The following is a 23,657-nucleotide window of genomic DNA, read 5'->3' on the forward strand; positions in this document are numbered from 1 at the left end:
TCTACTTTGAGCCAGTAGAGATTGACATGCATGTTATTGATATTAGCTCTCCGTGTACAATTAAAGGCCATGAGGGCTGCTCTTTCTGGGCTAACTGTAAATTGCCTATGTCCTTCTTTGTGCCACTTGACCATATAACTGGGCAGTAGTCCAGGTGCGATAAAACTAGGGCCTGTAGGACTTGTTTAGTTGATTGTGATGTCAAGAAATCAGAGCAGCATTTTATTACGAACAGACCTCTCCCCATCTTAGCTACCGTTGCATCAATATATTTTGACCATGACAGTTTACAATCTAGGATTACACCCAGCAGTTTAGTCTCCTCAACTTGCTCAATTGCCACATTATTCATTACAAGACTTAGATGAGGTTTATGGTTTAGTGAATGATTTGTCTCAAATACAAAGCATTACGTTTTTGATATATTTCTGCCTAGCTTATTACTAGCCACTGACTCTAAAACTGAGTCAGTGGCTAGTAATGACTTTAAAACTGCTCCTTTTTAAATGTTGCAGTGATTTCACCTGCTGTGGTAGCTGACGTGTATAATGTTGAGTCATCAGCATAGAGAACCTTCAGAAAGTTTTCACAACCCTCAACTTTTTCTAAATGTTGTTGTGTTACGGCCTGAATTTAAGACCTATTGGTAGATGGGTAAAAAAAAGAAGCAGACATTGAATATCCTTTTGAGCATGGTGAAGTTATTCATTACACTTTTGATGGTGTAACAATACACCCAGTCATTACAAAGATATGTGTCCTTCCCAACTCAGTTGCCAGAGAAGAATGAAACTGCTCAGGGATTTCACCATGAGGCCAATGGTGACTATAAAACAATTACGAGTTTAATGGCTGTGAAGGGAGAAAACTGGATGGATCAACAACATTGTAGTTATAATACTAATTTAATTGACAGAGTCAAAAGAAGGAAGACTGTACAGAATAAAAATATTTAAAAAAATGCATCCTGTTTGCAACAAGTAATACTGCAAAAGAAAATTGGTAAAGCAATTCAATTTTGTCCTGAATATGTGTTAAGTGTTAAGTTTGGGTCAAATCCAATAGAACACATAACTGAGTAACATTCTTCATATTTTCAAGAATAGTGGTGGCTCCATAATGTTATGGGTATGCCTGCTTTCAGTAAACACTGGGAGACAAATTCACCTTTCAGCAGGACAATAACTTTAAACACAAGGCCAAATACACACTGGAGTTACTTACCACAACAACAATGAATGTTCTTGAGTGGCCAAGTTATAGTTTTGACTTAAATCGGCTTGGGAATCTATGGCAAGACTTGAAAATGGCTGTCTAGCAATGATCAACAACCAACTTGACAGAATTTTTAAAAGAAAAATGCAAATATTCTACAATCCAGGTGTGCAAAGCTCTTAGAGACTTACCCAGAAAGACTCACAGCTGTAATCGCTGCCAAAGGTGAAGTCAAGGGGTATCAATCCTTATTGAAGGCACTGTACATAGAACCACTGACTCAAGGCTAGTGGTCAGTCATTACAGTGCATTCAGAAAGTATTCATAGCCTTTGACTTATTCCACATGTGGTCGTGTTACAGCCTGAATTCACAATGGATTAAATGTTTTCTCTCATCCATCTACACACAATACCCCATAATGACAGTGAAACAGGTTTTTAGACATTTTTGCAAATGTATTGAAAATGAAATACAGAACTATCTCATTTACATAAGTATTCACACCCTGAGTCAATACTTTGTAGAAGCATTTTTAGCGGTGTCACGATCGTCGTATGGAGGGGACCAAAGCGCAGCGTGGTGTGAATACATTCTTTATTGAATGAACACTTAAAACAAAAAACAACAAAATGATTAAGACTAACGTGACCGTTATATAAACACTGTGCAAACATGCAACATAACATAGACAATAACCCACCAAATACCCAAAGTAGATGGCTGCCTAAATATGGTTCCCAATCAGAGACAACGATAAACACCTGCCTCTAATTGAGAACCAATCTAAGCAACCATAGACCTACATAAACACCTAGATGGAAACAACCCCATAAATCTACAAAACCCCTAGACAGAAAAAAAACTTAGATAAGACAAAACACACATACCACCCTCGTCACACCCACCGTGACAAGCGGCGATTAAAGGTTTGAGTTGTGTTGGGTATGTCTGTATAAGCTTTGAACTGGATTTGTGGATTTTGTCTTATTCTACCTTGCAAAAAATCCCAAGCTCTGTTAAGGTAGATGGGGAGCTGTGGAAAAAGCAATCTTCAAGACTTTCCACAGATTTTCAATGGGATTTGGGCATTGGTTGGACCACTCAAGGACTTTCACATTCTTGTTCTGAAGCCATTAGACCATTGCTTTGGCAAAAAAAAAAAAAAAAAAAAATTGCACTCTGAAGCAGGTTCTCATTAAGGATTTGCTTGTATTAGGCTACATTAATTGTTCCCTCTATCCTTACTAGTCTCCCAGCATCCCCATAGCATGATGCTGCTACCCCAATGCCCGGTTGGTTAGTGTGGTCGGACAGCCAGCTTTAGGCAATCTAGGTAGTTCCGTATTTTTTTCCCATTTCCCAATAATGGAGACCACTGTGCTCAAAGAATCTTTCAACACTCTCAAAATTGTTTTATACCCTTCCCCAGATATATTCCTCATCATAATTATATTTCGGAGATCTACGGACAGTTCCTTAAACTTCATGGTACAGTTTCTTCTCTGACATGCACTGTCAACTGTGGGACCTTATGTAGACATTATGTCCAAACAACTGAATTGGTGGACTCCAAACAGGTTGCTGTGACATCTCAAGGATTATCATAGAAAATTGGATGCACCTGAGCTCAATTTGCAGTGTCACAGCAAAGGGGTGTGAATTCTTACGTAGATAAAAATATTTCTATTTTTCATTTTCAATTCATTTGCAAACATTTTGAAAAACATGTTTTCACTTTGGTATTGTGTGTAGATGGATACGGGACAAAAGTAATTTAATCAATTTTGAACTCAGGCTGTAACACAACAAAATGTGTCAAGGGGTATGAATAGTTTCTGAAGACATTAGTAAAAATATAAAAAGTAACGGGGGCAAGACAGCTAGCTTGTGGTATGCCTAACTCTACCTGGTTTACGTTAGAGAGGCATCCATTAAAGAACACCCTCTGTGTTATGTTAGATAAGTAACACTTGATCCACGATATGGCAAAGGATGTAAAGTCAAAACACATATGTTTTTTAAGCAGCAGACTATGATGGATAATGTCAAAAGTTGCACTGAAGTCTAACAAAACACCTCCCACAATCTTCTTATTATCAATTTCTTTCAGGCAATCATTTGTGTCAGTGCCTTACTTCTACTACTACTACTACTACTACTACTGCTACTATTATTACTACTACTACCACTATTACAACAACTACTACTACTGCGGTGAGGATGATGGCAGGGATATGGATCCTTCTGTTATTAAACAAAGAATGAGAGGAAAAGCACACCGCTGACCTAATTTGCAGACAAATAAACAATAACTTGGCAAATAGGCACTATGCTATGATCTTTGAACACACAAGTGGCTCATTGTTGAGTTGTCTGCCATTGACAAAACTGCTATCAGGCGCAGCCATGCACACATTGTGGCTGGACAGGAGCCTAACGCACAGGGAAGGCCATCCCATCAGACTAGCCTATGCCGTCCTATTAGTCTCCAATTATCTCTGAGATGACTGCCAGCCTTACTTTCCTGGTCCTTGGGAACCAGCGCTTCATGTCCTGTGTTCATATTGCCTCAATGCTCTGAGGAAACGCAGATGTCTTTGTGTAATTACAGAAATGCTCCGCAGATGCATTGGTATTTGCAGTTTGGTATTTGCAGTTACTGAAGTAGGCGGTCTACAGTACAAACAAGGTCAACTGGATGAGAGAGAGTATGTGGTGGATTCTCCTCAATACACCAATATCCAAATGTGCGTGCACTCATGCGAGCTCGTGCACACACATACGCAGGAACAGACTGTGTGTTAGTATAGATTTGTTTCTGCCTTGCATCTGTTTTCTGATTTCCCCTGGTGGAACAGTTCCACCAGGGCGGAGTGACAGAGAATAACCAATCAACCCCCAGCCCTCACAACACTATAGATGAGTCTGTCACATCCTCTCTCAGAGCCACCCACTGCCCTCTCCAAGTCTTTCTCAAATATACATTCACTAAAGGCACGTGCTAGACCTCAGCACATTGGCCAATTAAGTCTCCATGGATAAACTTTAATAATTGTAATGTAAATATAACCTGATTGTGGCAGTACAGACATTTAATGATCTTTTATTTAATTTATTTCACCTTTATTTAACCAACTGCAACCTGGCTAAGATAAAGCAAAGCAGTTTGACACATACAACAACACAGAGTCAAATACGGAATAAACAAACATACAATCAAAAATACAGTAGAAAAATATACAGCATGTGCAAATGAGGTAGGAAAATAGAGGTAAGGCAATAAATAGGCCATGCTGGCGAAGTAATTACAATACAGCAATTAAACATTGGAATGGTAGGATGTACAGAAAATGAATGTGCATACTAGGGTGCAAAGGAGCAAGATCAATAAATAAATACAGTATGGGGGGGAGGTAGATTGGATGGGCTAATTACAGATGAGCTATGTACAGGTGCAGTGATCTGTGAGCTGCTCTGACAGCTGGTGCTTCAAGCTAGTGAGGGAGGTAAGCGTCTCCAGCTTCAGAGATTTTTGCAGTTCGTTTCAGTCATTGGCAGCAGAGAACTGGAAGGAGAGGCGGCCAAAGGAGGAATTGGCTTTGGAGGTGACCAGTGAGATATACCTGCTGGAGCGCCTGCTACGGGTGGGTGCTGCTATGGTGACCAGTGAGCTGAGATAAGGCGGGGCTTTACCTAGCAGAGACTTGTAGATGACCTGGAGCCAGTGGGTTTGGCGTCAAGTATGAAGCGATGGCCAGCAAATGAGAGCGTACAGGTCGCAGTGGTGGATAATATACGGGGCTTTGGTGACAAAACGGATAGCACTATGATAAACTGCATCCAATTTGTTGAGGAGAGTGTGGGTGTCATTTTCTAAATGACTTCGCCGAAGTCAAGGATCGGTAGGATGGTCAGTTTTACGAGGATATGTTTGGCTACATGAGTGAATGATGCTTTGTTGCGAAATAGGAAGCTCATTCTAGATTTAATTTTGGTTTGGAGATGCTTAATGTGAGTCTGGAAGGAGAGTTTACAGTCTAGCCAGACACCTAGGTATTTGTAGTTGTCTACATATACAAGTCAGAACCGTCCAGAGTAGTGATGCTGGACGGGCGGGCTGGTGCAGGCAGTGATCGGTTGAAGAACATGCACTTCGTTTTACTAGCATTTAAGAGCAGTTGGAGGCCATGGAAGGAGAGTTGTACGGCATTGAAGCTCGTCTGGAGGTTAGTTAACACAGTGTCCAAAGAAGGGCCAGAAGTATACAGAATGGTGTCGTCTGTGTAGAGGTGGATCAGAGAATCACCAGCAGCGAGAGCGACATCATTGATGTATACAGAGAAGAGAGTCGGCCTGAGAATTGAACCCTGTGGCACCCCCATAGAGACCGCAAGACGTCCAGACAACAGGCCCTTCGATTTGAAACACTGAACTCTATCAGAGAAGTAGTTGGTGAATCAGGCGAGGCAATCATTTGAGAAACCAAGGCTGTTGAGTCTGCCAATAAGAATGTGGTGATTGACAGAGTCGAAAGCCTTGGCCAGGTCGATGAATATGGCTGCACAGTAATGTCTCTTATCGATGGCGGTTATGATACCGTTTAGGACTTTGAGCGTGGTTGAGGTGCACCTACGACCAGCTCTGAAACCAGATTGCATAGCAGAGAAGGTACGGTGGAATTCAAAGTGGTCGGTAATCTGTTTGTTGACTTAGCTTTTGAAGACCTTAGAAAGGCAGGGTAGGATAGATATAGGTCTGGAGCAATTTGGGTCTAGAGTGTCTCTCCCTTTGAAGAAGGGGATGACCGAGGCAGCTTTCAAATCTTTGGGAATCTCAGACGATACGAGGGATTGAACAGGCTAATAATAGGGGTTGCCACAATTTCAGCAGATCATTTGAAAAAGAAAGCATCCAGATTGTCTAGCCCAGCTGATTTGTATGGTTCCAGGTTTTGCAGTTCTTTAAGAACATCAGCTATCTGGATTTGGGTGAAGGAGAAATAGGGAGGCTTGGGCGAGTTGCTGTGGGGAGTGCCAGGCTGTTGACCGGGATGGGGTAGCCAGGTGGAAAGCATGGCCAGCCGTAGAAAAATGCTTATTGAAATTCTCAATTATAATGGATTTATCGGTGGTGACAGTGTTTCCTAGCCTCAGTGCAGTGGGCAGCTGGGAGGAGGTGTTCTTATTCTCCATGGACTTTACAGTGTCCCGGACCTTTTTGAGTTTGTGCTACAGGATGCAAATTTCTGCTTGAAAAAGCTAGCCTTAGCTTTCCTAACTGCCTGTGCATATTTGTTTCTGACTTCCCTGAAAAGTTGCATATCACGGGGGCTATTCGATGCTAATGCAGAACGACACAGGATGTATTTGTGCTGTTCAAGGGCAGTCAGGTCTGGAGAGAACCAAGAGCTATATCTGTTCCTGGTTCTACATTTTTTGAAAGGGGAATGCATATTTAAGATGGTGAGGAAGGCATTTTTAAAGAATGTATAGGCATCCTCTACTGACGGGATGAGGTCAATATCCTTCCAGGATACCCGGGCCAGGTCCATTAGGAAGGCCTGCTCGCTGAAGTGTTTTAGGGAGCGTTTGATAGTGATGAGGGGTGGTCGTTTGACCGCAGACCCGTTACGGATGCGGGCAATGAGGCAGTGATTGCTGAGATCTTAATTGAAAGCAGGTATATTTGGAGGGCAAGTTGGTTAGGATGATATCTATGAGGGTGCTTGTGTTTACGGATTTGGGGTTTTACCTGGTGGGTTCATTGATAATTTGTGAGAGATTGAGGGCATCAAGCGTAGATTGTAGGATGGCCGGGGTGTTAGGTCACCTAGCAGCACTAGCTCTGAAGATAGATGGGGGGCAATCAGTTAACATATGGTGTCCAGGGCACAGCTGGGGGCAGAGGGTGGTCAACAGCAAGCGGAAACGGTGAGAGACTTGTTTCTGGAAAGGTGGATTTTTAAAAGTAGAAGCTCGAATTGTTTGGGTACAGACCTGGTTAGTAAGACAGAACTCTGCAGGCTATATCTGCAGTAGATTGCAACACCACCCCCCTTGGCAGTTCTATCTTGTCGGAAAATGTTATAGATAGGGATGGAAATTTCAGGGTTTTTGGTGGTCTTCCTGAGTCAGGATTCAGACACGGCTAGGACATTCGGGTTGGCAGAGTGTGCTAGAGCAGTGAATAAAACAAACTTAGGGAGGATGCTTCTAATGTTAACATGTATGAATCCAAGGCTTTTAAGGTTACAGAAGTCAGCAAATAATAGCGCCTGGGGAATGGGAGTGGAGCTAGGCACTGCAGGGCCTGGATTAACCTCCACATCACCAGAGGAACAAAGGAGGAGTAGGATAAGGGTACGGCTAAAGGCTAAAATAACTGGTCGTCTAGTACTTTCAGAACAGAGAGTAAAAGGAGCAGATTTCTGGGCACGGTAGGATAGATTTAAGGCATAATGTACAGACAAAGGTATGGTAGGATGTGGATACCGTGAGGGTAAACCTGTGCCTAGAGTGACGATGAAAGAGATATTGTCCCTAGAAATATAATTTCAACCAGGTGATGTCACCGCATGTCTGGTAGGTGGAACTAAAGTGTTAAATAAGGCATGTTGAGCAGGGCTAGAGGCTCTACAGTGAAATAAGGCAATAAATACTAACCAAAAAAGCAATGGAAAAGGCATATTGACGTTAGCGAGAGGCGTGCGTAGCCAAGTGATCATAGGAGTCCAGAGAGTGGCTTCAGGCAGCTTGCGGGCCGGGGATAGCAAGCTAACAGAAGGGCCTTGGAGGGAGGTTGCGCCAGAAGAAAGTCTGGTGTGGCCCCCTCGTGCTATTACATCGGAAGACGAATCAGCAGGGCTCCGTGTGGTAAACCAGGCCAATTGGCAGAATAGGTATAGTGGTCAAAGAATTTGTCCGGTGGGCCTCTTAAGCTAACAGTGTGCTCTGGACAGCTAGCAGGCCGCAGCTAGCATGCTAGCTGATGGGAATTCAGGGGATGAAGCGACGGCGGAGCAAGTTGAGAAAAACCCCATCTGGAGAATCACGTCGGTGATCCAGTCGTGATGAGTGGCGGGGGTCCAAGCCAGTTGGCAAAAAGAGGTATTGTAGCCCAAGTAGTGGATGATGGACCTCTTTGGCTAGCCGGGAGATGGGCCTAACAATTGGTTATTGCTTTGAGACAGTGATGTTAGCCAGGAGTGGCCACTCGAATAGCAGCTAGCTAGCTGCGGTGATCAAGGTGAAAAAATCTAAATCAAAAAATCTAAAATAAATAAATAAAGGTTCAGAGCTTGTGGTAGGAATCCGGAGATAAGGAGAAAAATACGTTCGAAATGCTCTGGTTTGAGTCGCGCTGTGCAGACTGGCGAGAGTTGTCCGTGCTAGAGGTGGCTGATGACCGCTAGCTGACTACTAGCTAGTAGCTAGCTTGCTGGCTAGCATTTGTTGGGGTTCCGGTTCAGGCGACGGTTCAGACAACGGATCAGCAGGGCTCCGTATGGTGGGTATAGTGGCCAAATAATTAGTCCGATGGGCCTCTTAAGCTAACAGTCCGATGTACTAGTAGCCAGTTAGCTGGTAGCCAGTTAGCTGGCTAGCTTTTGATGAGTTGATGAGTTCTTAAGTATAAGTATAAAAATAGAAGATCCGTACCACATTGGGCGAGGCGGGTTGCAGGAGAGTATATTCAGTCCGTAGATAGAAAGTGATATTAATAGCCTCCCGGGTGGCGCAGTGGTTAAGGGCGCTGTACTGCAGCGCCAGCTGCACAACCAGACACTCTGGGTTTGCGCCCAGGCTCTGTCGTAACCGGCCGCGACCGGGAGGTCTGTGGTGCGACGCACAATTGGCCTAGCGTCATCCGGGTTAGGGAGGGTTTGGCCGGTAGGGAAATCCTTGTCTCATCGCACACCAGCGACTCCTGTGGCGGGCCGGGCGCAGTGCATGCTAACAAAGGTCGCCAGGTGCACGGAGTTTCCTCCGACACATTGGTGTGGCTGGCTTCCGGGTTGGATGCGCGCTGTGTTAAGAAGCAGTGCGGCTTGGTTGGGTTGTGTTTCGGGGGATGCATGACCCTCAACCTTCGTATCTCCCGAGCCCGCACGGGAGTTGTAGCGATGAGACAAGATAGTAACCACTAACAATTGGATACCACGAAATTGGGGAGAAAAATTTTAAAAATAATTTAAAGTAAATTTTTTTAAATAATAAAATAAATAAATTCTCCCTGTACCTGCTTCCTGTCTCCAGCGGCAATCCTTAGAATAAATACAAATGCAATTGTTAAATTACGAGCCTAGTTGGTTTAGCCACAGATAATGAGTGGGCTGGCTGACAATGCTGAGAGATGAGTTCGGATTGGTCTGCCATATAGCACACTTCTATCTATTTGAGCTGGTTAGTATGTGTAGGTAACCATGTCTAGCGCAGGTTTTAAAAACATATATTGCTTAGTAGAACTACGTAAGTGTTGCTCTATAGTTTCTGGAGGACCGAGTTTTGAAATCAGTGGATTATTAGAATGATAGCCAAGGAGATGGAGAAAACGACTGGCCCCGGGTTAAATCTTTAAACTAAGGGCAACCATGGCATCCGTGACAGGGAGAAGCGTCCACGGATAATATAATCTTGCTCGCTGCATTTTCAGATATAACACATTTCAACTTTTGACAAAGTCGTTTTCATTTCAAGTTAAAGTGTAATGTTAGCAAGCTAGCTAACGTTAGCTGTTGGCTCACTATCTAACGTTACGAGTATGATCTTATTATACGTATCTCAGAGTCATTTGCTTGGCTAGTTATAGCCTAATGTTAGCTAGCTAACATTGAACCTGGTTGGTTAGCTACCTGCAGATTCATGCAGGGTAGAAATGTCATGAGTTGAGATTATGGTTCATTGTGTAGCTAGCTAGCTACATGTCTTAGCAAAAAACTACACTATGCAAGTATACATTTCAATAGAATGTCACTGCAACAACTGTTAGCCAGTTAGCTTGGGTGCTTGACTACTGTTGTTAGGAGAGAAGGCTCGGTCCAACCCTTAAAGAGATTGGTGGAGATAAAGCTTAAGAAGGTGTGTGTACGATGCTGAATGGGTGTACTGTACAGTAGACAAAGAAGAGCTCTCCTGTAGGTACCAAAACATTAAAATATCATTTTCTCAAAAGTGAGGTTAAAAGTCAATCAACTTTCAAAGCAGAATTACTTTCCAATTGTTCATCAAATGCAGGGTATGATATACCATTTTGAAGCTCTGTATCTCTGCTTTTATCCAATGTAAAAAACACTGTTTCAAATTTTGCTACATAAGACCAAATTATTGTGGTCGGTCACATTTGTGGAATTTCTTTCCTTCTTAATGCTTCTGAGGCAAACAGTTGTGTTGTGACAAGGTAGGGGTGGTATACAGAAGATATCCCTATTTGGTAAAAGACCAAGTCCATATTATGGCAAGAAAAGCTCAAATAAGCAAAGAGAAACGACAGCCCATCATTACTTTAAGACATGAAGTTCATTCAGTCTGGAAAATTGCAGTCACAAAAACCATCAAGCGCTATGACGAAACTGGCTCTCATGAGCACCACCATAGGAAAGGAAGACCCAGAGTTACCTCTGCTGCAGAGGATACGTCATTATTGGAGTTAACTGAACCTCAGAAATTGCAGCCCAAATAAATGCTTTACAGAGTTCAAGTAATGGACACATCTCAACATCAACTGTTCAGAGGAGACTGTGTGAATCAGGCTTTCATAGTCAAATTGCTGCAGAGAAACCACTACTTAAAGGACACCAATAAGAAGAAGAGACCTGATTAGGCCAAGAAACATGAGCAATGGATATTAGACCAGTGGAAATCTGTCCTTTGGTGTGATGAGTCCAAATTTGAGATTTTTGGTTCCAACCGCCGTGTCTTTGTGAGACACAGAGTAGGTGAACGAATGCTCTCTGCATGTGTGGTTCACACCGTGACGCATGGAAGAGGAGGTGTGATGGTGTGGGGGTGCTTTGCTGGTGACAGTGTCTGTGATTTATTTAGAATTAAAGGTACACTTAACTAGCATGGCTACCACAGCAATCTGCAGCGATACGAAATTCCATCTTGTTTGCGCTTAGTGGGACTATCAATTGTTTTTCAACAGGACAATGACCCAAAACACACCCCCAGGCAGCGTTAGGGCTATTTTACTAAGGAGAGTGATGGAGTGCTGCATCAGATGACCTGGCCTCCACAATCACCCGACCTCAACCCAATTGAGATGGTCTGGGATGAGTTGGACCGCAGAGCGAAGGAAAAGTAGCCAACAAATGCTCAGCATATGTGGGAACTCCTTCAAGAATGTTGGAAAAGCATTCCTCATGAAGCTGGTTGAAAGAATGCATAGAGTGTGCAAAGCTGTCGTCAAGGCAAAGGGTGGCTACTTTTAAGAATCTCAAATATAAAATATATTTTGATTTGTTTAACAGTTCTTAGGTTACTACATGATTCCATATGTGTTATTTCACAGTTTTGAGATCCTCACTATTATTCAACATGTTAGAAAATAGTCTAAATAAAGTCTCCAAACTTTTGTGTCCAAACTTTTGACTGCTATGTAAATGAGATATTTCTGTATTTCATTTTCAAAACATTTGCAAAAATGTTTAAAAAAACATGTTTTCACTTTGTCATTATGGGGTAGATAGGTGAGAACAAAATCTATTTAATACATTTTGAATAAAGGATGTAACAAACTATGGAATAAATCAATGGGTATGAATACTTTCTGAAGGCACTGTAAATCACTGTTACAAAAAAGATATATATAATTTGGTGCTGAGGCAATGATGACTAATGTGGATTAAAACTATTTTGGGCACATTCCCTATGCATAAAAGGTGCAAAACGTATTTTCTATTCAACCTGTTGGCACAGAAGCTCATATTGCTATATGGCTTGTGGGCTTTGTATTTGCAGAAACAAGACCACATTGCAGTGCATGGCAGTGCGCGTACCTCATCAGTTTATGGCCCATGAAGCCCTGCGTCATGCACCACATGATGCAGCTAACAAATGGCATCAGAGGAGTCAGGGGTTTAACTGCCAATGGTCAGTGAGAAGACTGAGGGAGCAATTTTTAAGTAATCAACAACGGTAATGTGATTACAAGACCAAAGTTTATGGATGACAAAGGTGCTTTTGTGTAATGGAAATGATGCGTTAGAATACAAGTGAGTAGTTTTGCTTGTTACCTAAGGAAGAGAGAAAAAGCACAATTAATGCAATCCACCCTGCATGATGGTCATAAGCAATTCAAGCACTACAGTATATAGCCTGAAGGCTGTTGCAAAATTATGACTAAATAATAAATAGTCATATTTATCCTTATTCATGTGTGATTTTTTTGGGGTTGCAGAATCAGCTATTTCAGACCAATTTTGCATTAAACAACAGAGACGTCATGTCCATAGGGGGCACGTGCCCCTCAGATTTATTCTTGGGTTTTTAATAGTACTAGCCACCTAGCAATTTCATGAAGTTGGCTTTAGCTAGCCCAGATAAGTTACCAATATCCCAATCTCATAACTAGCTACCAAGAAGCCATTTCAACCTATCAATCAAGTTAGAGTAGCTAGTTTGTCTAACTATCTTAGCTGGCATGCCTGCTGGCAAGGTTGGTATACTTTAGAAAAGCAAGCGATAACTAAATGTAGGCCTACTGAATAAGACTCACATTCCTTTAAATCTTCTACCAAGATTTTAGCAGGGATGCAGAGAAGCCTATTCAGTTGATTTTGAAAAGGAACCACCAGGATACAGACAAATCAAGAGGTATGATTAGATATGCAGAAAAATACACTTTTTTTTTACATTGATTTAAACATAATGAGTATGGCTCTAGATAGCAGGAAAAATCTGTTTAAGGTTTTGACAAAATGCTCAAATGTAGCCCTTCTCCAGACCAGCCCCCAGTCATCCTAACATAATTTGTGCCCCCTCAGATTTTTGTGGTGCATAACGCCCCTGGTAAACAATGTATCGATGCAGTGCAGTAGCCTGATAAATCATACCACCTTAAAAAATAATGGCACAGCATAGCCAGTGCATTTGACCATCTGTGTAAGAGTTCAATAATGGCTGTGGATAAATGAACTGCTAACAAAAACATACTGATGATTTCAAACACCAGGGGGGAAGCTATTAAAAAATCTAACCGCATCCGTAGGTTTGCCCCTCATCACACACGCACGCGAGCACGCACGCAGACGCACCTACACACACACACACACACACACACACACACACACACACACACACACACAGACACACTTGAGCGAACATGCTCACACTATTTAATGCTGAAATTTGCAGGCTGTTCGTGCTCCAAATGGCATTCATCAAGCCTCTTGTAGATGCTAGGTCAAATAACAAAAATGATCCACAATCATCTCTCAATGACCAAACAGCAAGAGAGCGCATAACAGACTGTCTTCAAGGCTAAACAAGGAGCAGGTGCACTAGCCTACTGATTTATGATATAGCAAAGCAAAATAAAATATGAATCGATTTTATTAGCACAATTTATCTGCGTACTTCATCTGGATGTAATCCACTCATGAAACTCAAATGGTCTGTTCCCAGTTAATGTTGGACATACCACTGACACTTCTAGATCACGAAATGAAGAAAACATAACCATGAATGGGCTTTCGAAAATTATGCAGGACCACGCTTTGTAAAGTTGACTTGCATCCAACATATGCCATAATTAGCATTCCAGTCCCAGTCAATGATCCGAATTTTCTTCATTAAACCAGGTAAAAAGAAATAGGATGCTCCAAACCATATAGCTAACGAACGGATGCATTACACTATAGAGCTTTTTGTAAACCGAACAGTTATTCAGATGCAATCTCTGGCAAAGCTTGAACGGCATATTGGCGTATTTGATATGTGTCCAATTGTTAATCGCACACAGGCATTCATCGCCTGTAGTACAACAATAAAATAAATAAAATAACCACATTGCAGCTCTGCGACTCTGTTTGGCATATCCAGACTAAATTCTTAGGGACAATAGCGTGCTGAACGTGTTTAATAACAGATCAAAAATAATAATGCTTTGGTAAATATCATAGTTGCAATACACAATTTTTATCTGAACATACTAGATCTTTATGCACTCAGACACAGCAAGTCTGCTGGCATGTTGGGAGCGAATTTGAGGGAAAAGACGCAGCTTACCTTACTCTCGTTTCCACTACATGGAGCAGATATGATACATTTACAGGCACATATACTTACACATATCAGCTTATCTGTCAGCTCCTGTCCACAGGTTTTAAAGCCTTACAGCGCGCGACAGCTGAGTCCGCATGACACGCGCTCTCATCAGACGGTACGGTTCTAGTCCAGGACCCCAGTCGCTTCGCGCAGCCGCCGATTCCAACGCGCACCTGCCCGTCGCTGCCCCCGGAATATAAGCGAGTCAGAGGGGTATCCGTGTGTCAAGCATGTAGTTTCACCATGGAACATTTCTCCCGATCTAGTTTTCTACCATATCCATGCACATAATTCCCGCGTAAAATCGTGGTGTCCAATTTTAACAGCGCGTCTGAGAACAAACGATGCCACATCCAAGTCATATATCACAATCCAAAATAAGCGTGATAGCAAAGTTTAAAGATTCCAGTCGAAACGTTCTCATCACCCTCCATCCATCCATTATGGCATGATGCTCAAACAACGATTTTCCCAAGAGGCTGAGTGAATATCAGCAGATCTCCCCAGTAAAAAGCGACCCAAAATGTTTATAGTAAGACTGACAGGGAATTCACATTCCCCCCGAAAGAAGCTTACCCTGATCACAGGAGAATTCGAAGGGTATGTGGTAGTTTTACTCGGTAAGCAAACCAAAATCATGCAGGATGAGCATTCCCCCTTTCACCCCTATTCTCTCCTCAATTCCAGAAGCGCATAAGTGTAAGCGTTTGAGTATTTAACATCACGTCTGCATGTATCACGGCAACTTTGTCAGGAAGAATCGGAATGCCCTCTTCTGGCGAGAGAGCGCCCCCCGAATAAACATATTTTCCTTGGCTCTCCCTCAGCATACAGTGCACGTCTTTGTAGGTTGTGTGTTGAAAGTAGGAAAAAATAATGACAGAGAGAAAGGGATATTATCTGATGCTGACCATTCACACGCTATTTCACGATAGGCTATTGCAATTTGCAAACTACATGTAATGATAAGCTTACCTGTTGCAGTTTTCATTTGGTTTGATTGTGCCATTTAAGATTTTTTTATGGTAGCCTAATGCACCAGAGAGAAAATGCAATCAGGGGCGTCATGCACCCCAAAAATCTGAGGGGCACAAAGAACATGAGGATGACTGGTAGGTAGGTGGTCCAGAATAAAAAAAATAAAAAATTCAAACACCTGAAACAGGATTTTCCTGCAATCTAGATCCATAATAATTATGCTTTCTACGTTTAAAAAAAATATGTACATGTTTCTGCGTATCTACGCACACCTCCTGAGCTGTCTGTATCCTCCTGACTAGTGGTTCTTTATTAAGGAACAAAATATGCTTCTCTATATCTCTGCTAAAATCTGGGTAAAATATTGAAAGGAATGTGATTCTTATTCAGTACATTTAGTTATTGGTTTATTGATTTAGTCTACCAACCTAAAGTCTACCAAGTTAGCGGCAAGTAGTATTTAGTATTACAAAAAAATTAAAAAGAGAAAAAAGAAAGTTGTGTTAAAGGAAACCATCTGAGGGGGCATGTGCCCCTGTGTACCCTATGGGAATGATGCCTCTGAAGGCAATAAATAGCCTACACAGAGTACCCAGTCCTCAATTTCATCTGCAATGAAAAAATAACCTCTGAACTTCGGTTGCTTGGCGAATAAAGTTAATTTGAACGTGTCACATTGGCTGTCTGAGGCACATTTAAGGTTACTACCCACTAGGAACAGACGTCAATTCATCATCTATTCCACGTTGGTTTAAAATTGAAATGATGTGGAAACAACATTGATTGAACCAGTGTGTGTCCAGTGGGTACAAGCAAAGAGTTTTATAACTAACCCAAGATAGACCACAGCCTGTCGTTTCTAATTGGAGCAAATTAATCATAGTAGAACAAGCAAGGAGGTGGGCAGAGACAAGCACGAGCTAACGAGATCCTATTTTGCTGCGTTCTAGCATCTATTTGCATATTTCAGTTAGGGAATGCCTGCTCTGTGAAGTGCGCGTGTGCAATAACTCAATTCATCCTTGCACTCCTTCTAAACAATGCCATTTTTAGAAACTTTGGCAAAGGGTAAAGTCTGCTAAACTTAGTCCACTCTGTTTGTAACAGATTCTAGTTTTGGAAACAGAAAACTGTTTTGAGATGCATTGTTTCATCAATGAGAAAATTAGCAGAAGTCAGGCAAAATCCATCTCGCATCAATCTTCTCCTACTGCCGGCCACTGGGCTTCCTCTCATCACCATACTTGGTGGTGAGCGGAAATACCAGTTTAATGCTTCAGATTTATACATCCATTGAAACACCTGGGTTATTGTTCTGTTGTACAAGCTTGACTCCGCTGATCTACGTGTGCCCGTGTGATTGCAACGTTTTTTCTAGTTTTGTCTTTTCATTTTGTGGAAGCATGGAAGAGTCACCTTCCCATGCTAATATTAACTAGCTGACAGCCTGGCTAGCTGGCTTTAGCCTGGCTAAAAACATAGCAAGCTAGCTAACCTTTTTAGCTTCCCACATGTGAAATAATCAGATTTATGTTTTAAAAAATATACCTTGCCGGTGTAAAACATTATCCCTGTTTGATATGCTGTTTGTGTATTCAATCCCATATCAGCTAAAGAAAGAAAGTCATAATGTGTTGGTGACAGAGAAAAAAACACATGGCTATCTAGTTGGCTACATCAGGTTTTACCATTTCACAATAGCCTGTAATCACTAGTTATTACTTTTAAACAAAATACCTTTTTGGGTGGATTCTTGTCATTTGGTTTACTGTTTGAACAGTCTCTGAGAATATACACTGAGTGTTCAAAACATTAGGAACACCTTCCTGATATTAAGTTGCACCCCCCTCGCTTTGCCCTCAGAACAGGCTCAATTCGTCAGAGCATGTAATCTACCAGGTGTCAAAGCGTTCCACAGGGATGCTGGCCTATGTTGATCCAATGCTTTCAACAGTTGTGTCAAGTTGGCTGGATGTCTTTTAGGTGGTGGACCATTCTTGATACACGCGGGGAAGCGTGAAAAACCCAGCAGCATTGCAGAAACTGGTGCACCTGGCACCTACTACCATACCCCGTTCAAAGGCACTTAAATATTTTGACTCACCATCTGAATGGCACACATGTCTCAAAATCCTTCTTTAACCTGTCTCCTCCCCCTTCATCTACACTGATTGAAGTGGATTTAACAAGTGACATCAATAAGGGATCATAGCTTTCACCTGGATTCATCTGGTCAGTATATGTAATGGAAAGCACAATGTTTTGTACTCTCAGTGTATTTGATGAATAGCCTATAAATCAGATCATGGAACCAAGCAGCAACACTGCCCCCTGGGCTGCGGAAGGATTGATGCGGCCTGTCTCAATTTCAGGTAGAAAAATAGTACTTTGAATGCCTGAGCGTTTTACAAGGAGCTGCCCCTTTTGTGACAACTCTTTTGTGGCGACATTGCAAGACTTTGAATCTTGCGGCTGCTTATAGCTTGTAGTAAGCTTTTGTCTCTGAAGTATTTATGCATAAATAGGGGTTGCACACACTGACCCTTACGGCATAAGTCGAACTAACACGTTGGGTTCGATTAAACAACGGAGCCCCATTCGTTTTCAATGAAGGGAAGCGGAGTGGGCGGGGGACTGTTGGGCAATGCAAGCATGGGCGAGGGTGCGTGAACTGGGCGGGACCAAAGTTGAGGAAAGCTGAACTTTTGTTGCATACTCCGCGACATCGCGTTGCTATTGACCAATCAAAGCTCACTGTAGTTTCCAGCCCATACTGGATTGGCTGTTACTACTTAGCACTACCTAGTCTGCTTGCTAGGTTGCTAGTACCGACATGAGGGTGAAGCTAGCATGGCTATCCGTATAGCGGATCACTGCTGTTAATAGACAAGATATCCGGGTCATGGCTGTCGTTTTAATCGGACATGTCTCCCGCAGCTCCTCATCGCTGACTTAATTACGGATAATGGGAACTTTACCTTGCGCGTTAATGCAGTACAGTTGGCCGTGCTTTTGGCTGCATTCTTAGTGATAAACAACAACTCAAAAGAGTCAGGCTTGAGAGGTTATTAGGCTATTTTGTTTGATGGATTGCAAGATCAAAAAGTATCTGAACCTTTTGCCTTATCAGTGTTTGAATGCCACTTTTGTTTTTGAGAATATAATACTGAGCCAGAGAGAGAGAAAAGATAGCATACTGTATAATAAATGTCGTCCATCTGTTTTGCCAAGTCTCACTACAGTGCAAATCACTCAAACATCATGCGTGACCAGACATCATGCGTGACCAAAATTAGACTGCCAGGAGCAGCTCAGTCCGGCCGCTGTCCAGGTGCTGAACTGGCTGTTGTTTCCAGTATACACTATGCGGAGGGAATTCAAAATGGTTGTTTTTATTATCACTAGGACCATCTGTGTAACTACCTAGTAACTCTAATTAGACACAAACTGAAGATCATAACCTGATCATCAGAGTATTTATTTGCAGACAAAATAATAGGTAACACTTTATTTGGATAGTCTACCTGTAGAAACACTACAGACTAGTAACATTTCAACTAACTATCTACTAACCCTAACCATATCTCTAACCCTTAACCTGTATCTTAACCATAACCCTAATCCTAGTTGACCAAATAATAATCATACTTAATTAAGACCCAGGGCAACTTATGAATGCTGATACACACTGTACATACACTATATATATATACAAAAGTATGTGGACACCTCTTCAAATTAGTGGATTCGGCTATTTCAGCCACACCTGTTTTTGACAGTTGTATAAAATCGAGCACACAGCCATGCAATCTCCATAGACAATCATTGGCAGTAGAATGACCTTACCGAAGAGCTCAGTGACTTTCAATGTGTTACCATCATAGGTTGCCACCTTTCCAATAAGTCAGTTCATCAAATTTCTGCCCTGTTAGAGCTGCCCCGGTCAACCATCATTTCTGTTATTGTGAAATGGAAAGTCCTCTAGGAGCAACAACAGCTCAGTCGTGAGGTAGGCCACACAAACTCACAGAATGGGACTGCCGTGTAATGAAGCTCATAGTGCGTAGAAATGATTGCAACACGGTTGCAACTGCGAGCCAGGCCTAATCGCCTAATCGTCCCTGCAGCAATGTTCCAGCATATAGTGGAAGGCCTTCCCAGAAGAGTGGAGGCTGTTATAGCAGGAAAGGGGGGACCAACTCCATAATAATGCCCATGATTTTGGAATGAGATGTTCGACGAGCTGGTGTCAAAAGGGTGGCGCATAATTGGCCCAGTGTCATCCGGGTTTGGCCGGTGTAGGCCGTCATTGTAAATAAAAATTTGTTCTTAACTGACTTGCCTAGTCAAATAATTAAAAACATGATGTTTCAGGTCTGTCTGATCCTCTATAAGGAAAAGCAAGTAACATCTCACAGTTGATCTAGTTAGGGATAGCATGCTTCCTGAAGGTTAAGAATAAAAACAAGACTAGAGCAGACATTCCCTTGGGGTCAAAGTGAGGTCAAGGAACGCAGGTGCTTCTACACAGGAAGACATTGTTATGTTAATTTATCAGCAGAAGAAGCAACAATTTAGACTCCAACAAATCTCGGGTGAAGTAATCAAGGATAAATGCATCTGCGAAAAACATTATAAAATGCGTAGCCAGTAGATTTCTGACCTGAAAAGGTATTTTAGCTGTTGTTGTTGATGTCTGTGGCATTTTACTGTGGGTTCTGACATTACTCTCTGAAAATCCAGTGGCAATTTGTTGATATCTATTCCATCGGCACTACCCAGGCAACATTTGCAGCACTGGGTCTTTTAAAACATGCAATAACACAGCTGAATTTCTTGTGTGTCATTGACTCTGGGGTAAAAACATTTATTAACTCCAGGTGAAATGGACCTAACAGATATGAGAAAAGGAATAACATGTCAACATTTAAGATGTAAGATGTTTCATATCTCTTTTTAAATGTCATGTTTACTGTATTTTTTCAAATGTTTTCTTAGAAAGCTCCTGGCGCTATTCGGTAGGTGTCAAATCTGTAACATCTGTGAAATATGTTGGAGGCATTCAGAGCATATTGTGGTGTTATGTTGAAAAAGCTATATGAATGTGCGACTGAGTACACAGTAGTTCATCAAATGTTATGATGTTGTTCAGAAAAAATCCAGAGTTTGCTTAGTCGCCCATGCTGGTGCCAGAGTAACTGTGTCACGTCATCACAGAGACCTTTGTGCTATCTATAGAAATAAATGTTTCCAGAGTCAATAACACTTAAAGGAAAATCTCCTCAAATTCAATAAAAAATCTATGCTAGCATATTAGAACATTTTATATTTTTCTTAATAGCAATTGGAGTGGAGTTCAGAGGAGTGTCTTTACTGGTGTTGCGTTAAGTTCAGTTCAGTTGAGTCCAGTCAAAGTGAGTTCAGTTGAGCTGAGTGAACCGGATACAACTTTTTGAGTAACTCCCTCTCCCAGTCTGGGATAGGGCCATGAAAAGGTCACATTAATCATAGCTTTCTTTTATGGTTAACATTTTATCTGAATATCTTTTACAGATTCAACCATGCAGAAATCCCTCCCTGCTTGTCCCCCTGATCCCCTTGATGATGGGCATTAACCAAAAAGGCTGTGACATTTTACCTGTGTTCAGCACACTACTTCAAATGGAGCAAGACACCTATTCTGACACTTTCTCTGCTGTTTTTAAAACACACCACCCATTAGTGGGACTTGTATCCGCTCCCATCCAATTTGGCTGATGGGTTTACTTTTGGATGGAGTTCAACAAACCGAGATCATTCTGCTGACAGCGGTGAAACAATTAATACCCTGCAAAGTTCTGGAGCCAGCAGCAGCACCAACACATGGACCACGGCTGTGATTCCACCTCCTCGGGAAATACAGCCCACTGGTAAACCTGTGCCATCGCTCTGCCCTTTATGGATTGATCTTTCAACAGTATTTTTACCGTCCTTCACTGATACCTTCTTTAAACTGTGTGTGTGTGTGTGTGTCTCTAGCATGTGTATGATAAGTGGCTGTGACAGAATCCTCCCCGTCAGGCATCTATCTCCAGGGTGATAGAAAGCCTTGTTCTCTCATTCTCACATGATCGAATTAAGCCAGCACATGTTCTTAGTGCTGCTGGATCTCTTCTAAACCTATTTACTCTGATCTTAACTCTGCCACAATCACCTCCATCTGCCTCAAGTGCTTTTTAACCTGACACCAAATTCAGGTGATGTCACTTGAAAGGCAATCATCTGTGAAATGGTCTATACAGAGACAAAGATCATCACAAAACCTGAAGACAATTAAAAACATGTCATTTTTTTTATGTTACCACAACTTTATTTTTCCAGATTTTCTTCAAACATTAGGAGGTGTTAATGCCAAGTTTGCAGCAGCACAAGCTGGAGACTGTGAATCCTTGTTTATGGGTCGACTCCATTAACCTTTACCCCAAGCTGTGGGCCAATCTGGAGGCTTCTGTTACAAACCGTGCAGCAGAGGTTGCTGGGAGCGGCTGTACATGGAAACAGACATATGGTCGGTTGTTTAACTACCTGAAAGACAAAAAGCACAAAGCACCTCCATCAGCTGAGATCAGAGAAGAGGATTGTTGAGTTGTTGAAATAAATGTATTGGCACTGCACTGCCATAATCTTTTGAAAGACCCGGAAGTAATGAAACATCTCTTTGACATTCTAAATGGGATTCTTGAATCATACTCACATCGTTCATGCTAACCCATTTGCTGTGTTTTTGTTTTACTACTAGCTCATGAAGTACAACTAGCATTAGCTCATCCTAATATACCTACTACTGTACATACAATTATATTTTCCAAAGGATATACTGTTTATTCTGGAATCTCACATATGCTCACTCTAATATATCTATTTTGGAATGTTATTTATTGTTTACAGTTTTTTGTGATTATTGTGTATTTGTATTGTATTTGTGAGACGTTCTACTGCCCTGTTGGAGCTGGTAACACAAGCATGTTGCTGCACCTGCTATAACACCTGCACATCTGTGTAATCTATAAACTTTGATTTAATTTAGCGGTTTCTCTTGTTTTTGTGTTTACATGAAAAGCCTGTATTTCTTCCAGTCTCTGCGCTTTGTCCTATAAAGACATGGGAAAGATAAGAGGTGGGCATCTGTGTGTGGCAGAGAATGCCTTACCATCTGTCTCTGCCGGCGGGGTCTCCATGGACACAAGCTCGCACGGGTAGAACAGGCAGGCTGCTAATCTCAAGTGTGTAAGCACATATCTCAGTTCACAACAGCTGAACTACAATGTACTACTGTATTGTTTTATGTATGATTTAGACTATTGTCTTGTTGTGAGGTGTTGCTAATTCCTGTTTGAACCCCAGGGAGAGTAGCGCGGCTGCTTTGGCAGCACCTAATAGAGATCCTAATACAATGCTGAATACTAATACAATGAAACATATTTTCCTATTTTGTTATTGACAATGCAGTGGCCATGTTTACGTTCTAAACATGTCAAAAGTGCCTGCCTTAAAACCTGTTGTGAGTAGGGGGTAGCATTTTCATTTTTGGAAAAAAAAACGTTCCCGTAGTGAACGGGATATTTTGTCAGGACAAGATGCTAGAATATGCATATAATTGACAGCTTAGGATAGAAAACACTCTAAAGTTTCCAAAACTATAAAAATATTTTCTGTGAGTCCAATCCGGAAGTGCCTCATGTTTTGAAAGCGCTGCGTTCCTATGTGTCCCTATTGAGCAGTGAATGGGCTATCAACCAGATTATTCTTTCTCCGTATTCCCGAAGGTGTCTACAGCATTGTGACGTAGTTTTACGCATTTATGTTGAAGAATACCCGCAAGAGGCTACATTGCGCAAGTGGTCACCTGATGCTCCCAGAGAGATTCTCGCGTAAAATACAGAGGTAGCCATTACTCCAATCGGTCCTACTGAAAAACGAATTGTCCCGATGGATATATTATCGAATAGATATTTGAAAAACACCTTGAGGATTGATTATAAACAACGTTTGCCATGTTTCTGTCGATATTATGGAGCTAATTTGGAATATTTTTCGTCGTTTTCGTGACTGCAATTTCCGGGCGATTTCTCAGCCAAACGTGAAGAACAAACGGAGTTATTTCGCCTACAAAAATAATCATTTTGGAAAAAATGAACATTTGTAATCTAACTGGGAG

The 23,657-nt window shown here is 41.8% G+C and overlaps 1 protein-coding gene across 1 annotated transcript in view; it reads right to left on the bottom strand.

The window, feature by feature from the left end:
* LOC112219378 (leucine-rich repeat transmembrane neuronal protein 4) overlaps positions 1 to 15,238 on the bottom strand; it is a 115,798-nt gene extending 100,560 nt beyond the window's left edge. The window contains exon 1 of the mRNA XM_024380568.2: positions 14,504 to 15,238. Coding sequence (XP_024236336.1) covers positions 14,504 to 14,507 — 4 coding nt within the window. The 5' untranslated portion in view covers positions 14,508 to 15,238. The remainder of the gene's footprint in view (positions 1 to 14,503) is intronic.
* Between the last annotated feature and the right edge of the window lie 8,419 nt (positions 15,239 to 23,657).

The sequence above is a fragment of the Oncorhynchus tshawytscha genome, linkage group LG20, assembly GCF_018296145.1.
Source record: "Oncorhynchus tshawytscha isolate Ot180627B linkage group LG20, Otsh_v2.0, whole genome shotgun sequence".
NCBI classification, from domain to species: domain Eukaryota; kingdom Metazoa; phylum Chordata; class Actinopteri; order Salmoniformes; family Salmonidae; genus Oncorhynchus; species Oncorhynchus tshawytscha.